Here is a 21,582-nt window from a genome sequence, read left to right as displayed (position 1 = left end):
TAAACAGTACATGACGTATTTCCTGGTAATAAACTCCTGTCAGCTGTTTAGGAGTCTGATGGCAGAGGGAAAGAAAGAGTTTTTCAGTCTAGTGGTCCTACATTTCACACTTCTGAACCTCCGGGCAGAGGGTAGGGAGGCGGACAGTCCGTGCTGGGGGTGGGTGGGATCTTTGAGGATGGAGGCAGCTTTCCTGTGTGTACAGTGACCTGTAGCACTTTCCAGAGGGGAGGAATTCAAACAGTTTGTGTCCAGGGTGTGAGAGGTCTGCAGAAATCTTCTCTCTCCTTTTGACCCGTGAGGTGTACAGGTCCTCCATGGAGGACAGGCTGGCACCAATGATTCTTTCTGTAGTCCTGACTGTCTGCTGGATTCTGTTCTTGTCCCATTTGGTTGCTGAGCCAAACCAGCCAGTGATGGATGCGCAGAGAACAGACTCGATAATTCCTCTGTAGAACTGTATCAGCAGCTCCTGGGGCAGGTTGAACTTCCTGAGCTGGTGCAGGAAGTACATCCTCTGCTGTGCTTTGTTGGTGATAGTATTGATATTGGATGTCCACTTCAGGTCCTGGGAGATAGTGGAGCCCAGGAACTTGAAGGATTTCACTGCTGATACAGTGTCGCTGTGGATGGTGAGTGGACTCTTCCTAAAGTCCACTGTCATCTTCACTGTTTTGATCATATTCAGCTCCAGGTTATTGTGACTACACCTCAAGGGCAGCTTTACGCTGACTCGTCACCTTCTTGAATGAAACCGATGACCAGTGTGTCATCTGCAAACTTCAGGAGCTTTACAGTGGGGTTCCCTGCGCTGCAGTAATTGGTGTAGGGAGAGAAGAGCACGCATCCCGAGGGCGTGCCTGTGCTGATTGTCCAGGTGCTGGATATGATTTTTCTCAGCCTCACCTGCTGCTTCCTGTCTGTCAGAGAGCAGGTGATACACTGACAGGTGTGGGCAGGCACAGCGAGCTGGGTCCATTTGGAGTGGAGGATGGCTGGGATGATGGTGATGAACGCCGAGCTGAAGTCCACAAAGGGGACTCCTGCATAGGCCCATGGGGAGTTGAGATGTGGCAGGATGTAATGCAGTTGCCATGTTGCATCATCTACTGACCTGTTTGCCCAGTAGGCAAGCTGCAGGGGCCCCAACAGCGGGTCTATGATATCTTTCAGGTTGGCCAACACCCGTTTTTTTCAGAGCACTTTATAACTACAGATGTAAAGGCAACAGATCTGTAGTCATTCAGTCCACTGATGGAGGGTTTCTGGGGAACCGGGATTACGATCAAGTGTTTGAAGCAAGAGGGTACTTCACAAAGCTCCAGTGACCTATTAAAAATCCATATGAAGGTGGGAGCCAACTGATTAGCACAGGCTTTCAGACAGGAGGGAGTCACCCCGTCTGGCCCTGGTGCCTTTCTGAACTTTTGTTTTGCAAAAAGACCACACATATCTTTTTCACAGATCTTCAGGAGTGGGGGGGCTGGGGGGAAGAAAGGTGATCAGAGAAGGAGCAACTGTCTGCCAGATGATGGTCTTCCACAGTGGGGTGGGGGGGTCTGCAGGTCTGCAGCAGCAGCTTGAAAGCTGTTCCAGTCAGTAAAGGCACTGTTCTAACCAAAGGCTTTGCTGTTTTGAGTTTCTGCCTGTAGGTTGGGATGAGGTGTATCATGCAGTGGTCAGCTAGTTTGAGGGCTGCAGAAGGGACTGAGCGATAGGTGTCCTTAATTACAGTATAGCAATGGTCTAGTGTGTTTTTGTCTCGAGTGGGACAGCTGACCTGATTTTCTGTTTGTGCAGTTCGGGGGTTAGGTTTGCTCTGCTGAAATCCGTTACATACAAATGATCTGTTCAGCTAGGAGCAGCTGTGCATTTTTGGCACAAGCCTGAGGTGGAATATACACACTGACCAGGATAAACAAGAAGAACTCTCTTGGTGAATAAAATGGAGTTGCAGTTGATGAATAGTGCCTCCGAGTCTGTGTTGCAAGTTTTCTCTAACACTGTGACATCATTACACCGATCTTTGTTTATGTAGAAGCAAATCCCACCTCCTGTTATCTTCCAGGTTACTCCATTACACAGTCCATTCTGTTGGTTTGGAACCCTGAATGGCCCTGCCTGGGACCAAGTCACTGAGCCATGTTTTGACAAAGCACAAAGCCGCAGAACATGAGAAGTCAGGGTGAGTCCAATTGACATGAAGCAATTTGTCAATTTTGTTGGCCAGAGCATAGACAGCAGCAATCAATAACCCTGCTGTCTTAGCTCCACCAGGGCGCCAGCTCTTTTACCTCTTTGGCGGCCCATCCAGGCTCCAGTACTGGCTTTTTAAAATGCCGAAAAATAATTTATTATCCATAAAAATGGGAGAGCATGAGTTCAGAGTGAGCTCTTGTATATTTGGGAGTTTGTCTCTGGTAAAGGTAAACTGAGATAGGTTGCAGGAAACCAACAGTTCTGTTGGTTGCACAAACAAGCACAGAAGTCTCTACCTACTTACATCCTTGGAGCTAGCGAAGACACTGTGGATGTTGTATATTTATTATGGAAATGTTCCTGGAGATATTCCCAAAATGTTGTACGTTACGTATGTGCTAACACTAATCATTGCAAGTTAGAGTGCTTACTCAATGAGGGTCAGTACAACACTGGATTTAATCTACTTCCAAACAGAAACTCAAGAGTGGATCTATTCATATTGTCCATGAGTTACCTCAAGTAGGTGTTGCTGTTTTAAAGTTATTTTACTGCTTGTGTATGAATTTATCCTGTCCAACCTAGCCACATTAGCAATGTAATGCTGCGCAGCTAATGTGGCTAACAGTAGCTTGTATTACAGGGCAAACGGTAGAAACAGGTTAAGGCTAGTAATTTTGATTGACAGTCAGAATGTACCAAAGAATTTGTGTGAAACATTTTTAGCCAAATTTCTTATGAGTAGGTGGTTGGTGGTAACTTGGCTTGCTTATCTAGCATTGTTGTAACAGCACTAAACTTTGTGTAAACATTACTGGTGTTTCTCTTTTAGACAACACTGCCCAGATGTGACAACAACAGAGGTGTGACAATAGCAGGCTCCCACTTGAACATCCGTGGTTGTTAGTTTTTGGTTTAGAAGCAGTTATTATGGAGAAATTTATGAAAGAAATGCAGCTAAGTGTGGCTAAGAGAGATGAGACTAATATCAGAAACACACAGTTAACCTTGTTCTGTTTACTTTCCGAAGTCCAGAAGAGTCTAATGATGTATAATATGTGTACCACTGTTCTGCAAAGAAATCATGTGAACTGTAGTTTTTCTGATGCTGAAAATCAAAATTTTTAATTATTCTTGTTAAAATATATAGAATGCCACAGGGTCACTGAAGCTACTGTAACAGAGGCTAACTGGATGTAACGACATGGCTTTGGTTCTATATTATGCCTTTCGCATTATTACATGTAACTGGGGTCTCTGATGGACTAGGCTAGGATTCAGCGCTCTCGCCACTGTGAAGGGCATCCGGCGTAAAACACATGCCAAATTTCAACATCCTCACTGTGAAAGTGTGTGTGAAAGTGACAAACGGACAGAGGCATTATTACAGGTAAACCACATGACAGTGAAATAATAATGGTAACTTGATGATAGGCTAATGGCATATAATGTTATCAGTGATTTGAGATAAACTGATGATAATGTAGAATGAACCTAGTTTGTAACGTGCAGCTCATACAGGTTACAAAGTAGCAGAGAGTATTTTTCCTTATTGAAAAGCATAGGCTGAGCAAGAAAAACAAATTTTCTGTCCTTGTTTTATGATTGATTCAATGGTCACACATTCCATTGTCTTTGTTTTTCTTCCTTCTCGGTAGTAAGTACAGCGGTACACATTCCTCTGCAGACACCATTTGTGTACTGCTTTTGTCATGGAAATGCTTTGAGCTTATGGTGCAAGTTTTTACGAGTCTTATTAGACCCTGGCTGAAAAGAAATTAGGTAGAGTACCTTTAAGTAAATATACTTCTCCCACCACTGCTTCAGTGTGAGTACCAGATTAAATTCTTTAAACTAAAGTATTCAGATTATTGAGGTAAGAGATTTGATATTTAATTGTTTTTGTAAGTCAAGTTCCAGTTGTTATATTTATCTTTCAGTTTGCGTGACCTACCATGAGGCCTCAGTGTGGTGGTGCAAAATCACTTTAAAGCAAAAAAAAAAAGAAGTTTTTTCCTGCTAACTGTGTGCACGGAGTCTGGTTCTAAGAAAATAAAGAAAGCATTTAATTCTTGCCAGACACCCCCCCCTCCACACACACACACACACACACACACACACACATACGCATGTCTTTCTGTCTTTGTGAGAACACTTGGCATGATGCATTCAGTAGCACCTAACCCTAACCATGATAACTAAATGCATAACTCCAGCCCTTACCATAACTGAATTCTAAACCAAACCCTAAAGCCAAGTAGTCTTAGCCCTCAAAAAGGCCCTTTGAAGTGTACGTATCGGCTAAAATGTCCTCACTCTGTTGCGAAAATTCTTTCTTGTCCTCAGTATGTAGCAAAGACAAGAACACACACACACCACTCAGTCTTTCCACCAGCTGCTGCTATCTGACAGGCTGATGATGACTGTGTTTTTTTTCCCGTCCTTGTTTCAAAGTGTGTTGGAGCAGATGGCGTGGAGAGGCAGAGTGGGGGAAATGTGCGTTAGAGACTGCTGGGGAATGTGCCAAGTGTGTGTGTGTGTGTGGTTTTAGTTCGCGTGCCTTCTCGCTGCCCTCTGCCCTTCATGGCGCCAGTTCCACTTCCCCTCCACTCTAAACATCTGGTGTCTGGGACTTTCAGAACACACACACACCCAGACGCACACAGATACAAAAGCACTCAGAGAGAAAGCCTAATCTAGTTTATATCTAAAAGAGCAACATGACTGCTTTAATGTAAAGCTTAATGTGACAGCTGCACACTGCGACTCATCCAAATCAGCGGGACCTTTGGGTCATGTCCCCGTATGGGCTTGTCAAAAATATTACTGACATATAGGCATTGTTTTTGTTTAATAATTCTGAAAGTGTGAAACAAAACCAATGCCTATTTTCCAGTATTCCTATCAGTTTTATCCATATGGCATTTGCTTTTCTGAGCTGTCTTTCTTTTGACAGTGATATAACACACACACACACACACACACACACACAACACAGGTTTGCTTATGCTGATTTGGGAATGTGTGTAAAAATTTAGAAGCATTAACTCTTAACTTTCAAGGTCGACTACCATTGGGAAATGAGGCACTGATTAGTTGGGTGCTCTGGCTGAGGAGAATTTTTTGGTGCATTCTGTAAATTTCCAAATATAAGATCAAATAAAAATGTACAAACAACTGCTGGAGCATTTCCAGGTTAAACACTGATCACAATACATCCATTTCCATACCGATAAGTATAGCAGAATTATTGATTGGAATTGATCAGTGAGTAAACAGTATGTTCAAAAGAGAAGTGTTGTTTTACTGACAGAATTAGTGCAGTGACTGCCATTCTACATTCTACTGAATGTATTAAGACAACAGGTGAACATGGAGAATGTATTGCATTTGTATAAACAAAGGATTTAAACAAACAGGAATGCTGCTTGGTAAAATGTGATCAAATAGAATTAGAAAGCAGTCGATATTAGAAATAAAGGCTTGGTTCATTTGCTTCACTCTGTAGCTGCCATAATGTGAAAATGTACAGTAGGATAAGCAGAGACTTAATGGTAAATGGACTGTATTTTATATAGCGCTTTTCTCACAGTGTGTTGCACTGGCCAAAGCGCTCAATGCAGCCTCACCTTCCGCTTCTTGCTCCTGCCCTCGGCCTGCAGGGTCCTGGTACACTGTTCCACACACTGAGAGAAGCTCAGACTGCTGTGATCTGAACTGTAGTCCATCTCAGCCAACTGAGCCAAAGATAGGATGTAGTTGCAGGCTATACGTAGTATGGCCAACTTTGATAGCTTCTGCCCATATGAGTAACATGGCACCTGGAGAGAGAAGGAAATGCAGGGAAATGAGCAGTGGAAATTGTCTACATGCTTAATTGCAAACTGATTGGGCTGCAGGTACTGCCTCATGCTACCAGTAGTGACAAGTCACTAGTAAAGCGCAGACCTTGAGAAGAATCAGTCAGGAAGGAGCAAGAGAGAGCATTCGTCTCTTTGACAGTTATGGACTGGACTGTATTTTTATATAGCGCACATTTCACAGTGTGTTACACTGGCCAAAGCGCTTTACAGGAGATCATACACCATTCACCCACCGATGACGAGAGGCTGCCGCACACTGGCGCCAGTCGAACCACCGGGAGCAATTTGGGGTTCAGTGTCTTGCTCAGGGACACTTAGGCATGCGGAGAGACCGGGAGTTGAACCACCAACTTGGTTAGAAGACGACTGCCCTACCTCATGAGCCACAGCCACCATCTTTCTTTTGCCTCTCCACTGCACCTGTTGTCACTTTCATTTGCATCAAAGCAGGTGAAACTGTTTCACAACCATTTGAGCTTCCTATGTGGACAGATTGATACCCCTGAACTTTAACTGACTTGGTGTTATACTGTGATGATCAAGTGTTCCCTTAGTTTTTTTTTTATTTCTTTGAACAGCTTATATCAACACACACACTGCTTTGACACACTTGCTGAATATTGTTGGGAAGAGAGGCTGCCCAAAAGATATGGTCTGATATTCATAGGCTACACTATGAAAAACCAACCCCAGAGATCTTCTGTGTGCCTTATACTGTATATGCAAACAGTATGTGAAAAATAAGCATCTTTCAGATCTACTGATGTGAACCAGCTGCTGGAACGAATTGAATGGAATGACGCTGTACTTGAGCATTCTGAACTTGTACTTTCTAAGATGGGAATTTATCTAATGTAAATCCAGAATTGTATATAATGAACCTACGCTTTTCAGAATGAGAAAGTACTGGGAGTAGAAGCCCCGTTCATTTCCTCTTCTGGCACAATATGAATTGCCTACTGGGTTAAGAGAGAGGACGTTTTGTTTTCTAAAGCTTTTGTTGCTTCCCCTGTGGCCTACGAAAAGACCACCCCACTGAAACTGGTTTTGCTGCAAACTGAAGAATTGTGACAAATGCTTGGTGAGTGCTTTACATGCCACATTTCTCTTTTCCTCTTGGGAGGAGGGTACAAGTAGGGGGTTGGGGTGTACATAGAGAGAGTGAAGGGCTCCATCTTGCCTTGGAGGGTGGGCCCCAAAGAAGTGAGGGTGGGCAAGCAGTTGGGATGGAGATGGTATGCACTGCTCTACAGGGGCTAAGAGTAATTTATTTTTGCTGTAAAATCTGAGTAAATTCAGTTAATAATTTCAACTTAAAGTAATAATTAATTTAAAGTACAGATGAAGTAAAACCAAGTTACTTAAAAGTGACAAATTAACACAAAATAATGACCGCTCCCCTCTGTCACTATTCAGCAATTTAAAAAATCAAAAATTGTTATAGGGTTTGTGCTCCTAATTCCATGACTTCCAAATGATGTGTAAAGTGCATATGGTCAAAAACAACATGCCCCTTATTTGAAGTAAAAAAAAAAAAAAAAGCTCATACGCTGACAGAACAATAAAGAGACTCCTCAGATGCCAAAAAAGGACATTCAGCTCAGCTAGCTACACTGCCACCGGACAACTCTGTAGAAATTTTAAGCTGCGGTGTTCATCTACACAACAATGCAACAGTGAGCACAAAAAGCTGCACTGCCAAAGATGGTAAGGGGGCATGTTTGTTATTGTGCAGTCCATACAAGTTGTCAGCAAACACATGTAACGCCATCTCATTAAATAGTAAGAGTCACTGCTCAGTGGTGTAACCAGGTACTGTTGAAATGAATGCAACCATCCATCGTTTATACTGGTTCTCCTGAACAGGGTCGCAGGGGGGGCAGGAGCCAATCCCAGCCGATATTGGGTGAGAGGCGGGGTACACCCTGGACACGTCGCCAGTCTTTCACAGGGTTAGGGTGACACTTAGAGACAGACAACCACACACACCCACAGTACGGGCAATTTAGAGTCACCAATCAACCTAAGCTACATCTCTTTGGACTGTGGGAGGAAGCCGGAGCGCCCAGAGAGAACCCACACAGGCACAAGGAGAACATGCACAGAAAGGCCCCGGGCCAGCCCGGGCTCAAACCCTTCTTGCTGTGAGGTGACAGCGCTAACCACTGCATTAACTACTAACCACCAGTTCATTCAAATGTTGGTTGATGACAGTCAACAGTCTTCCTATTCTACACTGCAGGCTAATGTATTTTAGCCCACAAAATTATTGACGATTAGTCAGTTTTATCAACATCCCTAGTAATTATCTTTCTCCTTGCCAAGTAAATCCATTTTGACATCTTGTTTTTCCTCTTGACACTTAAATGACACTGTGATATAATCCAAGCGAAACAGACATCTTCATGTTACCTGCAGTGTAGATGCAGCTCCTGCACATTTACTGTTACAGATCTGATTCTGTGTACATCGTTGTGTTTGAGCTTGCACTTTGGTGTGTGTATTTTCAGTATGGACTGTGAGTTTTACCTGTTTCCTCAGTGCCTCAAACGCAGCACTGATGGTGTGAACACGTGTCCTCTCCCTGGCATTGGCTAGAAGTCTCCTGGTCTGCTGGATGGCTTTGACCTCTGGAAGACGCCCAGGAACATCAGCACCCATCCCAACCCGCTTCCTGTGAGATGCCTATAACAAAAAAAAAAACACAGTGTATCACCCAGCTTCATTCTTGAAACTACTCAGTGTTTGCTCCAGTGTTAAGATGTGTTACCTCACTGGGCTGGCCGATATTTTTTAACTGAATGTAAAACATTTGGATTAAGTAGAAGAAATAACTGCAATGAATACATAAAGGAAACGATGAGGTACAGTAGTCATTCACAATGTCAGCCTGTTCCCAGTTCAGCAGAACCAGGTTGCTACACTCACCAGCCACTTTATTAGGTACACCTGTACATTTGTATGGAAGTGCAACACTTTTGCCTTAACATCTGTGTTTATGAAGCTCAAAATGTTTGTTTTTGGTGAAACTGTCGTAAATTTACTGTCAGCAATTTACCAAACACCTACTGAAAATTCAGAACATTTATTTGCAGAAACATGACATCTTTGTTGTTTTGCCTGTTTTGTCCCCCGTTCACCCCTAAACTAATAAGATTTACAGTCATACACACCTTGAAAACACAAAACAAACAAAGCTGAAAGCTGAAAACAAATGCAAATTAAACAAAAGCTAATGTGACAGTCAAACAGAGGTCTGCTGAAAAAACGCGATCAAGACATCCTGTTTGATGTTTGATTAGCTGCTAACAGTTGATGAGTGTTGCACATCGAAAACAAGCAAAATACCTTAAATCACCTCAAAAAGAGAGACTGCACTTTTAATTCAACCACGTGTTCATTCTTTCAACGAACATATTAATCCACTTAGGCTATAAAGTGTGAGAACATAGCGAGCACAGAGTCCCAGACGTGACATTTTCAACTTGAACTGATTATCAAAATCACTACCAATTGATATAATATGAATTAAAGGTGCATTAACTTTTACACACAAAATGGCACCGGACTTCCCCTTCCATAACATTCTGCTGCTACAGCACTCTTGCTGTTATTCTCACTTTTTAAAACAGTTTTCAAAATACAGCCTGTAAATTAGACCCATCTGTCACCTAGTGAAGGATTCTAAGCCTTTTTTATTTTTTTTATTTTTTACTGTAAGTAGCCATATCAAACACCCAGCTTTGGAGCACTTGTCCATGGTAAAAGTCCAAAACAATGACTGCCAGAACAAAGAGGTTGCACTCTTTTGGACCAAGAGAGTGGAGAAAGGAAAGAACATAAACCAGGATTAACATCATTTTGACCTTTGTAGATGGAGAGAATTAAAAACAGCCAAATGACTCAAATTGGATTCAGATTTAGCATTCTTCCTTCTGGGTGCATTAGCATCTAAAGCCAGTGGGTTTGTTTTTATAACATCAGTGACATAGTATGGTCACAATTATACCTTTGTATTAAATTAAAATGGTTTTAATTAATGGGTAATACGAGCTTGTGCAAAATTGGTGCTTTGTATCACATTAGCATATGTCCCTATTGGACATAATACATTCAAGCTGCAAAAAGACTTTCTATTAGAGTGCCAAATGTACTCATTAGTCAGCTAATGAGAGCTTCAAACTGGAGACTGTTTTGTACAGTTTTTCGCAACTAGACATTCATAGTTGATGTCATCACTAGGAAACAGGATGTAACGGGATGTGTAAAGAGTGGTTAGCAGCAGCTTATTGTGTCAGGGTCTCACTGACCTTCTAGGGTCTGAAAGGAAATAAGATGGAGTATCTTAAATAATTAATTTCAACTGTCATTTCTATAAATGTTTTTCTAGGTAAGTCTCATAACTTGTTCTTCTTTTCATTGACGGTTCACATATTTACCTTAGGTGACTGGACCTCAGGCTCCACATGTTCGTGACACTGGGAGGTCTGGGAGGCTCTGGAGGCAGGCAGAGATGCAGCTTGCCCTGACAGAGAGGGTGCCAGGGAGAAGGCCTGGTGGTTAGGTGAGTGGCTGTGGCTGCTGCTGTTTGAGGCTGACAAAGGGAAAGTGGAGCGGAAGCCCAGTTTGAGTCTGTTTGACAAAGGCTGTGAGATGGCCGTGGGCCAGTGGGAGATCTCTGAACTAGCAAATGGAGAGACAGGTGACTGAGGCAGAGTGGAAGTGATCGCAGGCATGTTAATGCCAATTCTCATGTCTATAGCACCACTCTGAGCTTCAGCCATGCTGCTTTCTGGAAGTCCTGGCAGAATCCCAGCAGTACTGGCCATCACCTCCTGTGACATCATCGGCTGTCCTTGCGGTGGAGTCAACCTGCTGACATTACCTGCCTCCATCTGGGTGTCATCTACAGACACCAAAAAATCCACTGGATAGGGCTCCATCCTCTGAGGCTGAGGCCCACTGAAAATCCTTTTAGGCTCGCAGGACTTTCTCTTGAACTTCTTGTTATTGTCTGGCTCAGAAATCAATACTGGGTTTTTATTAATGGATCTATTCCACATTTTACTCTGTGGATGAGGATTCTTCATTTTCCAACAGTGAGTGTAACTACAGTAACAAGCTGTAGTGAAATATACTGTAACACCAAAACTAATTTCAGCTATGCAAAGAGGAAGGAAAACTGAACTATCAGTATCAACGGAGTCTTCAAAACTGTCCAACAAAATGTTTCATTCACTACATAAGATTGAAATTCATTAACTGGAAGCATTACCAAAAAAAAGAAGACAAAAGGAAGTCTATGTAAAACTTTTCAAAACCAGCATGTGTACTGTTCAGTAAGACACATATCAAACCCTGCAAAAACCCTACCTTCGTGATAAACCTTCAGCTGCCAACTGTGTAACACAAGCTGTTCAACTGCACTGATGGAAGCTGCACAGCCGTGTGTTACATTAACTTAACTGGTTTTCTGGGACTCCACTCTTTCTGCATCGCAGCATGCAGAATAATCCACATTAGCACCAAAGGTTGTGTAACATCTGCTATTCCACACAAGTTGTCTCACTGGATCAAGACTTGGAGAAAGATTTTCCTTAGCTGTGAAGAATTCAGTCTGTGCGAGCAGTCGAGGTTTATGCCTCAGAATCCTACAGTGGAGCTGACTGAGCTTGGCTCCAGTCAGTCTGCATAGCAGCACTGTGAGTAACCCACACTGATACACACACTGAGCACAAACAGGCTGCAGTGGGGCTCCAGCTGCTGAACAAAATAATGGGAACAGCACATGAAAAGGACAGCAGTTCTTCACACACAAAATCACAGCTCCAAATGCTGTCACATTGAGCAGTCATGTGATATGGAACAGCTGTGAAACTGCTCTGTGACCACAGGGGACAACTTATTGAATTAGTTACAGAGGTAAACCAAAAATAACTTCATTGTTGGGAACAGTCACAGATGGTAATATATTTCAAAGAGAAAAACTTCAGTTAAAACTGGTGAGCTAATAAACTCCATCAAACCTCTATGAAAATGTCTCAAGGTGCCAAGGTTTGATTGAAACTGTATTATTCCTTGATCATAGTGTCCCATACTTGCTGCCCTGGTAATGGTCCATCCCTCAGTGAAGCTCAGGGGCCTGTCTTGAAGAAAGCTCCGATGTCACGGTTCCACATCAAAATGTACAATGGGACATCTGGTGCTCAGTGAGCTGGCTCCACTGGACTGAGTGGCTACACTAAGTTCCTCCTTATCCATACATTAATGATAGTTCATTAGTCCATATTCTCAGTAGACACTTTTAGAGCTCCAGGTCTGCTCCTCTCTCTCCGTCTCTGCCGGCTGCAGTGGTCACGAAGCCTGCCGTTAGAGGACAGAGCAGACAGAGTGTATCAAAGTAAAAGGGGCTCACTTTCCTCTAAGTCGGCTGGCGTCAGACTGGCTGCCCCCACCCCTCCCCCCAGACACACACAAACACACACACACAGACTGTCCTCTACTCAAAGTTACAGCAGCGCCACTTACTGGTGTATAGCAGGCACCAACTTTGTAAGTATGTCAAAAATAACACACTTTAATCACAATAATCATAAATAGATGGAAGCATACTAAGTATACTTTAAAAAGTATGCTTTAGTGAACTTTTTAAAAACAGGGTCAGTATGTCCTCCATCCAGTCTGTGTGTCTGTGCAGTACCGTGTTGGACAGTAGTCAAATCCATGTGCATTTGGCAGTAGCTCACTGGTAGTTCAACTACATTCATGTTTGCATAGTGATTCAAGAAGTTAAGTAACTTTTTTGCCATTTTTGTAGTTAACTACTGAAGCTACAAACAATTATGGAAAAAATTTACGTAATGATTTTTATTTTACCATGCAACACATGTTGGCAAGGACATTGTCAATGCTAAACAGAACTGCCTTTGAGAGACTGCTGATGTGTTGCATAAACACGGGATAGACCCATCATTTAGACCAGCGATCAGGTTCATACTGTTTATAAAGGTGCAAACTGAAGATGATTTTAGTTTTTAAAACTCAGTGTTCATCATCATCATCCTGGACATCTATCACTCCAAATTCATCCAGCTCACTGTGCCTGCCCACAACTGTCAATAAAAGGAGGCAGGAGGTGAAGCTGGGGAAAACCACATCGAGCATCCAGTCAGTCAGTACAGACATCCTCCAGGGATGTGTACTCTCAGAACAGTGGAGATACCATACTCAGCAGCATTGTATCAGCAGTAATCTTCAGGAGGTGAAGTGGACATTATTGTCAAACCACCAGGAGGCCAGTAGGGGCTGTTGAGAAGCTATTGTCAACCCACTGGGTAACTGCGTCGTCATCGACCCACAGGGGAACTGGGGTGGCGATGGCATCATCATCAAGAGACAAACTGAGGTGGCAATGGAGTTGTCAACCCACTCGGATACAGGAACTGACGGGAATAACCCACAGACAGGGACAGGATCAAAAGTGGTGCCGGTGGCTTCGTCTGACATACAGACAGGGACAGGAACAGATGGGACTTTTGTCAGGGAACTGGACTGCAGAGAGTCTGGGTAGCCATACAGGTGGCTAAGGTGCAGGCAGGGTCTGAGGCTCTGAGACACCGAGGACAGGATGACTGGGGATGCTGCTTGGCAAGGGGGCCTTTTAGTTATTAAGCACAAACACTTGGGGCAGACTTTTCCTGCTTGGTAATGCAGCCTTTGTTCTGGTTTGTTGAAAGTGAAAGTTTCCTAATTGGCACCTATACAGAACCACAGCCAGGATTTTAGAAAGCTGAGTCCCATTACACCACCACCAGATCATTTAATTTTTCTTGGCCTAAAAACATCAGATTCAGTGTATAAAATATTCACCATGAATAAACATCCTAATGTTGCTATAATCTCCAAAATTCACAAAAATAAACACCCCGTTGTGTGTTTGTATATCTCTGTGACAGTATGCTTTACAAACACTCGGGTTACAGAAGCTTGGTGAATGACTTTCTTGTTTATGGAGAGGAGAATGACCTCATCCTCAATATAAACAAGACAAAAGAAATAATAGTAGACTTCAGGAAGAACCCCTCCCCTCTGCTGCCTCTGACCATCAAAGGGACTGAGGTGGAGAGGGCTGACAGCCACAAGTTCCTGGGCCTGCAGGTGACACCATGTCTTGAGCTGGTCACTGAACACAGCTGCCACAGTGAAGAAAGCCCAGCTACACTTCATCAAGGGACTCAGAAAAGCTTTGCTGAACCATTGCCCCCTCACCCAGGCTTATAGAGGACAGGTAGAGAGCATCCTCACTACTGGCATCACAGTCTGGTACGGTAACACCACACAGGTAGAGAGAGAGGCTCTTCAAAGGGTCATAAAGACTGCAGAGAGGATCATTGGGACTGAACTGCCTGAACATAATCAAGGATCCACGCCACCCAGCTCACTCTCACACACAGAATTAGACTTTACAACAGCTTTTTCCCTGCTGCAGTAAGACTGATGGCAAATACAAAATGTAAGAATATATGTACAATAACTCCTCACTACCTCACCAAGTGTAATGACATATCCAACTCCACCATATGAATTACTAAGTGCAAAGTTTAAAGTTCACTGTGGGAAATACCATTACCCCATTTTTTTGTTTTAACATTTTGTTGCCTTTATGCAACTTTTATTTTAAGACTAAGTGTTCTCTCTGGCTTTTGACTCCTTACCCGACTCCAAAGGAGAGCTGCACAAGACTTCCTAAATGCTTACACTGTCTGTTTATGCATAAATGGCAAATAAAAATCTTGACTTGGCTTGAAACACTCCCCCATGCTGACCCCAGAAAGATGACAACATAACTCCCAAGTTCCCAAACAGTTTTTATTTTGAATAATTGTTACTGCTGTACATATAATTTTTATTTTTGTGCATTCACACAAAGGAGGACAGGAATAATTATGGCTGAACACCCTTAAAAGTTAATAAATTACACTTAGTGTTGGACATTTTAGATCAGGGCTTTTTAAAACTATGCTTAAAAGGAACAGTCTGCTGGCAGTGCCACAGTTAGGACTGGAGACATTATCGGGGTTTTTCTATTATAGCAACCTGCTGAAATGTGTCGCACTGACCAACACTTGTCACAGGTTCTGCGTTTGTTTCCACTATGGTGCCCCTGCTTTGGAGGTGCGTACTGGTAGCTAAATTTCAGCACCCCTCAGGAAGTAGTATTAAAATCAAGTACCAGGACTGCAAGGGAGGAAGGGGTATGTGTGCGCAGAGCAGTCACTGGTGATTGGTTAAATGTCCATGTCTTCACACCTCAAGCATTAGCATTACAAGCACCATGTGTAAACACACAGCTGACTGTGTGTTAGAGGGGAGCAGCCCCTCCCTCCTCTAAACAGAGGCCGACAGAGAGAAAATACAGTGGAAAAACAAAGCAGGACGGTCTGCGTCAACCCCGGAGACTATGTTTGCTGATGGTTAAGGGAAGTATGGGGTATACCGCTCGTTAGGTTCCGACAGTGAAAACGCAGCATATGAGATCATAGCAAAGCATTTGTGAGCTTCAGAGGTAAATTGTTGCCTCAGCTTCGGACAATACAATTCAAAGTATAGGTTTCCTTAGCTTGTTGGATTTTTTCTGCATTTGCCAGAGGATGGCAGCAAAGAAACTACTGAGTCATATTGTAATATGAGCAATTCATTTATAGTGTACAACACCTAAAGGTCTAAAAGTATGTTTCTCCTCAAACTATTAAAGGTACTATAAAAATGCCTATTCCAAATGTCAAAATATTGTTTGATAAATTGAGAAAACATGCATTTAAATGCCAGCAGCAGATAGAAGTGAGAGCCACTCCACCAGATGTAGGTTAGCCATAAAACTATTGGTTTAAAACTTCACTTTGTTATTTAATAAGGGATTAGTGTGTTTTATTTAGACTTAGGGTTGAAACAGTTAACTGAGCCAAAAGTCGGTAGCAGTTTTCCCTCTGTTCTATTCAGTACTGTGAAGCATCACTATGGGGTCCTGATCAGGACAATGACACATAACAAATGACTGTGTACTGCAACAAGGTGCCCATAAGCAAGGCAACAGACCTCCAAGTGATCTCATACAGCAACAGAAGTCTGTCTGTGCAGCTCTTAATCAACATGGAAATGAAAGGAACTAGCAAGAGAGATCATATCTCTCCCATATTAGCTTCTCTCCACTGGCTCCCTGTAAAATCCAGAATAGAATTTAAAATCCTTCTAACATACAAAGCCCTAAATGACAAGGCTCCATTGTATCTTAAAGACTTCATACTGCCTCATCATCCTAACAGAGCACTTCGCTCTCAGAGTGCAGGTTTACTTGTGGTTCCTAGAGTCCACAGAAGTAGAATGGGAGGCAGAGCCTTTAGCTATCAAGCTCCTCTCCTAAGGAACCAACTCCCAGTCTCAGTTCTGGAGGCGGACACCCTCTCTACCTTTAAGATTAAACTTAAGACTTTCCTTTTTGATAAAGCTTATAGTTAGCGCTGTGTCAGGTGACCCTGAGCCTTCCATTAGTTATGCTGCTATAGGCCTAGACTGCTGGGGGTCCCATGATGCTCAGAGTTTCTCTCCTCCTCTCTCCATGCATCTACAATATATGCCATCTATGCAATCTAAGTCTAATACTCTTCTTTTTTTTTTTTTTTTTACCAACTCCTGAGGTAAATATCTGTTTAGCTGCAAAATGCTCCGCTATGTTCCCCAGTTAATATCTTTGTCTGTCTGCTGCTGAGCAGGTAGTAGTGTATTGTGGTTTATCAGACCCTTTTTCACTCAACGCAGCTGCCTGCTGCTGCTTAGAAACAAGGTTAATGTTTGCAGAGTTAAAAAAAACAAACAAAACAAAAACAAAAAAAACAAGCCAAAGGCTACTAAACTTCTCCGTGGAGCTGAGAGCAACTACAGAGTTGGTGATAATTCTCTTTAGAAGTCTACAAGTGACCACTTTCATATTACACAGTGATCCACCCCACTGTTAATATAAAGCACTTACTGCAGGTTTGGGCGTCACTAATCACTAAAATGTACATGTAGGATTCTTACATGTTATACTGTACTTTCCAGGTTTTCAATCTTAAATGATTATCTGATGAGGGTAGATTATGCAAGTGAGGCAGACAGTACTTGTTTAGAATGAGACATGAATAATCAAACTAAGTAAAAATTAAAGTTCTGAGAAGTTATTGGTGGGATAAGTCAATACCTTCAGAACCAAACGGACTTGTCAGTGATATTTCACACCTGACTCATTCATTTAATTTTTTTGTGCTGCCCAATATATCTTTTCTGTGTTGACAATTGAAAGGAGAAGCTATCCAAAATCCTAATAATGCATACAGCATGGAGGTTTTGCAATAGCAGGCAGTAATGATACAAGCAGACAGTGTATATGTGTGTTTTTAATGCAGTTAGCTTCATAAGTACCTTCTTGTCGTGTCTGTATTCACATTATCTGAAAGAACTGTCACTGTACTGTCCTCTTAGTCCTGGAACTCTGGCAGCTCAACTAGAGATGTGGTGTATTGCGCTACAGATTTTACTGTGACTACATCAATGCTTACCGTGTGAATCAATATCCTCTCTATGTAAAAGCCAGTGTGACTGGCCTTTCTGCCATGATGGCCAGCACACTGCATTCAACAGGAATGGAAACAAGTTGATTGATGGCTAATGGTAACATCAGCCCTGATCACATAAAATGACAGTGCCTTCCTCTTATTGGTTCCCCAAGCAAGCTGTGATGATGGCAGACACAGTGAGCTTGGCGCCTGTAGGCAGGAAACATGAAGAAGTGCTCAGTCAGATCTGTTTGGTCCTGCAGAGGGTTTCTTCTTGTAGCTGGGCCAGCGGCACACTGGGCAGCAGTGTCTGCCTCCTGCCAGCCACACCACAATGCACTGCTGGTGAAAGGCATGGCCACAGGGCAGACCCATCAGCAGATCTTCAGTCACAAAGTTCTCCAGACACACCACACACTCTGAACACTGCAGCACATCACAGGGCCAAACTGACCAATCACAGCGTTGCTGGTTAGAAACCACTTCAGGTGTGAGATGGCCATCCTCCAGTGACCCGTCCACTGGCAATAAGCTTCTGTTCCCTTGACAACACTCAAGGGCTGATGCAGCAGCACACACACACTGACAGCTGCTGCTGGGGTCCATGTTGCTGTACACACACAGCTGTGTGTTGCTGCCCTGACAGCAAAGCGAACTCTTATGTCTTTTGCTATTGTGTGGTGTTCTGTTGGGACTGGCAGGAGGAGACTCCCTGCCCATCGTGCTCTCTCTGTCAGAATATGAACTTTCTGTGTCTTCAGGCTGCTGGCCACCAGAACACTCCCCCCTGTGGTGACCCTCGGCTCTGAACCTCCAGGTTGGCAGGGCTTTAATGTAGTCCATGTTTACTAAGGGGCGTAGCCAGAGATCTGGAAAAAACAAACGCTCAAATAAGAAGTTGGGATCATCCTCCCAGTCTGAGTGGTCAGATGGGGCCTGCTGCAGCGATGTGATTGGGTGGAGCAAATAGGAAGTGTACCAGTCCCACAGATTGGCTAGCCACTCCAGATTGGTGGTGCTGTCCTCTAGATTCCTGACACCACAGCGGCGTTTCTTTTCAAAGTAGTCCACCAGCAGGCCGTGGGCCAGGTAGGTGGACAGGAAGAGAGCAGGATGGGATGAGTAGAAGGTCCAGTCAGCTCTCACCAGGCTGGCCAGTGTCGTGGTGTCAGCATAACGAAGCAGCTTCAGACTGTAACAATATATAGTGTCCAGATAGGGCAGCTGGAGGAGAGCCTGGAGGGAGTGATCAATCAGTGATTAGTGATCAATTATTACCACTTGAACTCTCCACTCAATTAAGGTAGTCATGGTAAGGTTAGTCTATGGCTATATCCACTTTATTACGTACACCTTTCTAACACAACCCAGTGTTACAGGGTTACTGGCGTACATGTCAGCTTGAAGCAGTCTGCCCATTCTCCTCTGACCTCTTCTCATTACACACCGTCACCTCAGGCCTGCTGCTCACTGGATGTGTTCCCCCCCCCATAATTCTCTATAAAATCTGAGACTTATCGTGAAAACCAACAGCATAGCTGTTTGAAAGATACTCAAGCCAACAATCTTTTCATACTCACTAAGATCACATTTCTTCCTCACATCACTTCCTGATGTTTGACCTCCTAAACATGTCTGCAGGCTTTGCTGTTATGAGTGGCTCATTACATATCTGAGCAGGTGCACAAGCCTACCAAAGAAAAGTGTCTACTGAGTGTATAAACTCCTAGACACATAAAAAAGGTTTTGCACAGTCAGCTTAGTAAATCTTATGTGATTACAATTTGTATTACTGACAACGTTTAGCAATTCATGCAAGTGGCTCTGCAATGGAGCTCGGCACAGCGGGGAGGGGTGAGAGAAAGGGTGTGTTGGAGTATGTAATGTGAGTGTGGCAGGAGACTTCAGCTGGGCTGTCTGAAAGAGCTTGAAGGCATTGTTTCATTTATTTACAGACCATATATATATAGCTGCCAGCAAAAGGTATGTTTACATTCAGTGCTTCTAACCAAGTATCCTTTAGGCCTAAACACACATGATGCATGGATTTCCTTCCTCATAAAACATTTACAAAGCTGAATTTTTGAACATGGTTTACGACCTCACTGTCCTCTTCTTCACTGCTGTAGTGCCACATATCCATGTGCATTACCGTGACCTGAAGATCAGCGGGATAACATGAAAGCCACTATGTATGCAATATGTTTTGCATTACCCATGTGACTGTACAAATGCATGTGCCTGCACTTGTGAAAAACAAACAGCTCCGTAGAGCTGCTCTTGGTCAAAAACTCTACAGGAATCTTTAACTCTTGAGTTCAAATTCAGGACAGCTGTGAGAACTGTGTGGTGTAGATGATTTCCTACCAGAACAGGAAGCCAGGACACCAGCAGTAAGGAGTTGTAGGTTCCAAGCGTTCTGATCAGAACCACAAATCGTTTCACTGTTGCTCCCTATCCATGAAAATGAATACGTTACAAAATCTACTTGACAATTAATACAGAACTAAGTGTATGTCTCTACTCTTCATCTCCAGCACTATGTATAAGGAGTCTAATCAATGGTGAAAAAAGTATTTGGATCTTTCATTTAAATAAATAGAAAACAGGAAGTGACCTGTGTAATGAAGAGGTCCATCCAGGCCAGCAAGTTTATGATGACCAGACTTAGGACAAACAGATCATTAACTTCCGGCTGGACAGACCGCAGGAAAGTATCCATAGCAGTCAGGGACAGGAATTCTCCCGTACTAGAGAGGAGGAGATGAGGGGAAGTGAAGGGAGGAGAGGAAAAAAAAACAACAAACAATTCAAACATCACATCAGCGTTGTTTGTATAAGCAATAATCTATTATCAATTCCATGTTCAATCTTTACCTGTTGCCATAGCGATAGATGCCCTCAGGCATCTTGAGGATGTAGGCGGGGCTCTGTGTCACACCGATCTCTGATAAGCTGCTGTGGTTATCCCAGTGACGTATGTCCACAAAGATGAACTCAATCCTGCCGGTGAACTTGACAGACAGGGAGGAAAAGAAGGCGGGTGGTTGGGACAAATGGGCGAACAGAAACATCTTGACCGGGTAGGCCGGATCAGAGCGCCACTCCTCCACAAGCTGCTCAGATTGACGCAGCGTTTTGATTCGATGAACCACATGTGAGGTCATCCAACGGAAGATATGTTCGGTTTCAGTGCGATGACCATTGTATTCTTTTAGCATGACTTTGCCCTTTGATGCTGAAGTCTGAGGGACAGACATGATGAGAGTGGAGCGCTGCCAGCCGCGCTTGATACATGACCTGGTGGACAGAACACAGAACCTCCATGTCAGTACCACTGACACATATTATTTGCTTTATATGGAAACAGACAAATACTAGATGTGCTTTACAGGGTTCCTGTTATAAGACCTTTTAATACCACAGAGTAGTGTCTTAGTACTTATCTGAAGGTCTCACCTGAGAACCGACTGTATTTTTACTTGGTTTTGTCTTGGTCAAAGACCAAAGAGTCACCCAGAAAACTGGATGCTTGCATACTTTACATGCTGGCTAGCTAGTAAATCTCCCCCCAGGGAACTTTAAAGTCTTATGATTATACTGTATCGTTTATCAGACTTTGAAAAGCTATCAAATACATGTAGTACAGTAAAAAGTACAATATTTTCCTCTAAAATGCAGTGAAATCAAAGTATGATAGCAGAAAGTGAAAATACTGAAGCAATGTACAGATACCTCAAAAGTGCACTTATGTACAATACTCAAGTACTTGTACTTATTTACTTTGCACCACTGTCTCATGGTATGCTTCTACATACACACATACTGTATAAATATATGGCAATGAAAGAGGTGAATGAAAATATTAATTTGTTTTCTGGGGGTGTTTTATGTGAATGTATAGATCATTCAGGTTGCTTTGAGGAATG

General features: G+C 43.1%; 2 protein-coding genes across 2 annotated transcripts in view; both read right to left on the bottom strand.

The window, feature by feature from the left end:
- atoh8 (atonal bHLH transcription factor 8) overlaps window positions 1-13,408 on the bottom strand; it is a 15,387-nt gene extending 1,979 nt beyond the window's left edge. Inside the window, exons 1-3 of the mRNA XM_020595561.1 lie at window positions 10,502-13,408; window positions 8,592-8,747; window positions 5,829-6,020 (exon numbers count right to left, since the gene is read on the bottom strand). Coding sequence (XP_020451217.1) covers window positions 5,829-6,020; window positions 8,592-8,747; window positions 10,502-11,152 — 999 coding nt within the window. The 5' untranslated portion in view covers window positions 11,153-13,408. The remainder of the gene's footprint in view (window positions 1-5,828; window positions 6,021-8,591; window positions 8,748-10,501) is intronic.
- A 3,318-nt stretch (window positions 13,409-16,726) lies between these two features.
- The window catches only part of rnf103 (ring finger protein 103), a 14,626-nt gene continuing 9,770 nt past the window's right edge, over window positions 16,727-21,582 (bottom strand). The window contains exons 4-7 of the mRNA XM_020595543.1: window positions 20,531-20,953; window positions 20,271-20,403; window positions 20,021-20,107; window positions 16,727-18,889 (exon numbers count right to left, since the gene is read on the bottom strand). Coding sequence (XP_020451199.1) covers window positions 17,891-18,889; window positions 20,021-20,107; window positions 20,271-20,403; window positions 20,531-20,953 — 1,642 coding nt within the window. The 3' untranslated portion in view covers window positions 16,727-17,890. The remainder of the gene's footprint in view (window positions 18,890-20,020; window positions 20,108-20,270; window positions 20,404-20,530; window positions 20,954-21,582) is intronic.

This window comes from Monopterus albus, unplaced genomic scaffold (genome assembly GCF_001952655.1).
Source record: "Monopterus albus unplaced genomic scaffold, M_albus_1.0 scaffold27.1, whole genome shotgun sequence".
Taxonomy (NCBI): Eukaryota; Metazoa; Chordata; class Actinopteri; order Synbranchiformes; family Synbranchidae; genus Monopterus; species Monopterus albus.
Note: the sequence above shows the minus strand (reverse complement) of the source record. Positions and strands in the feature narration are given on the sequence as shown.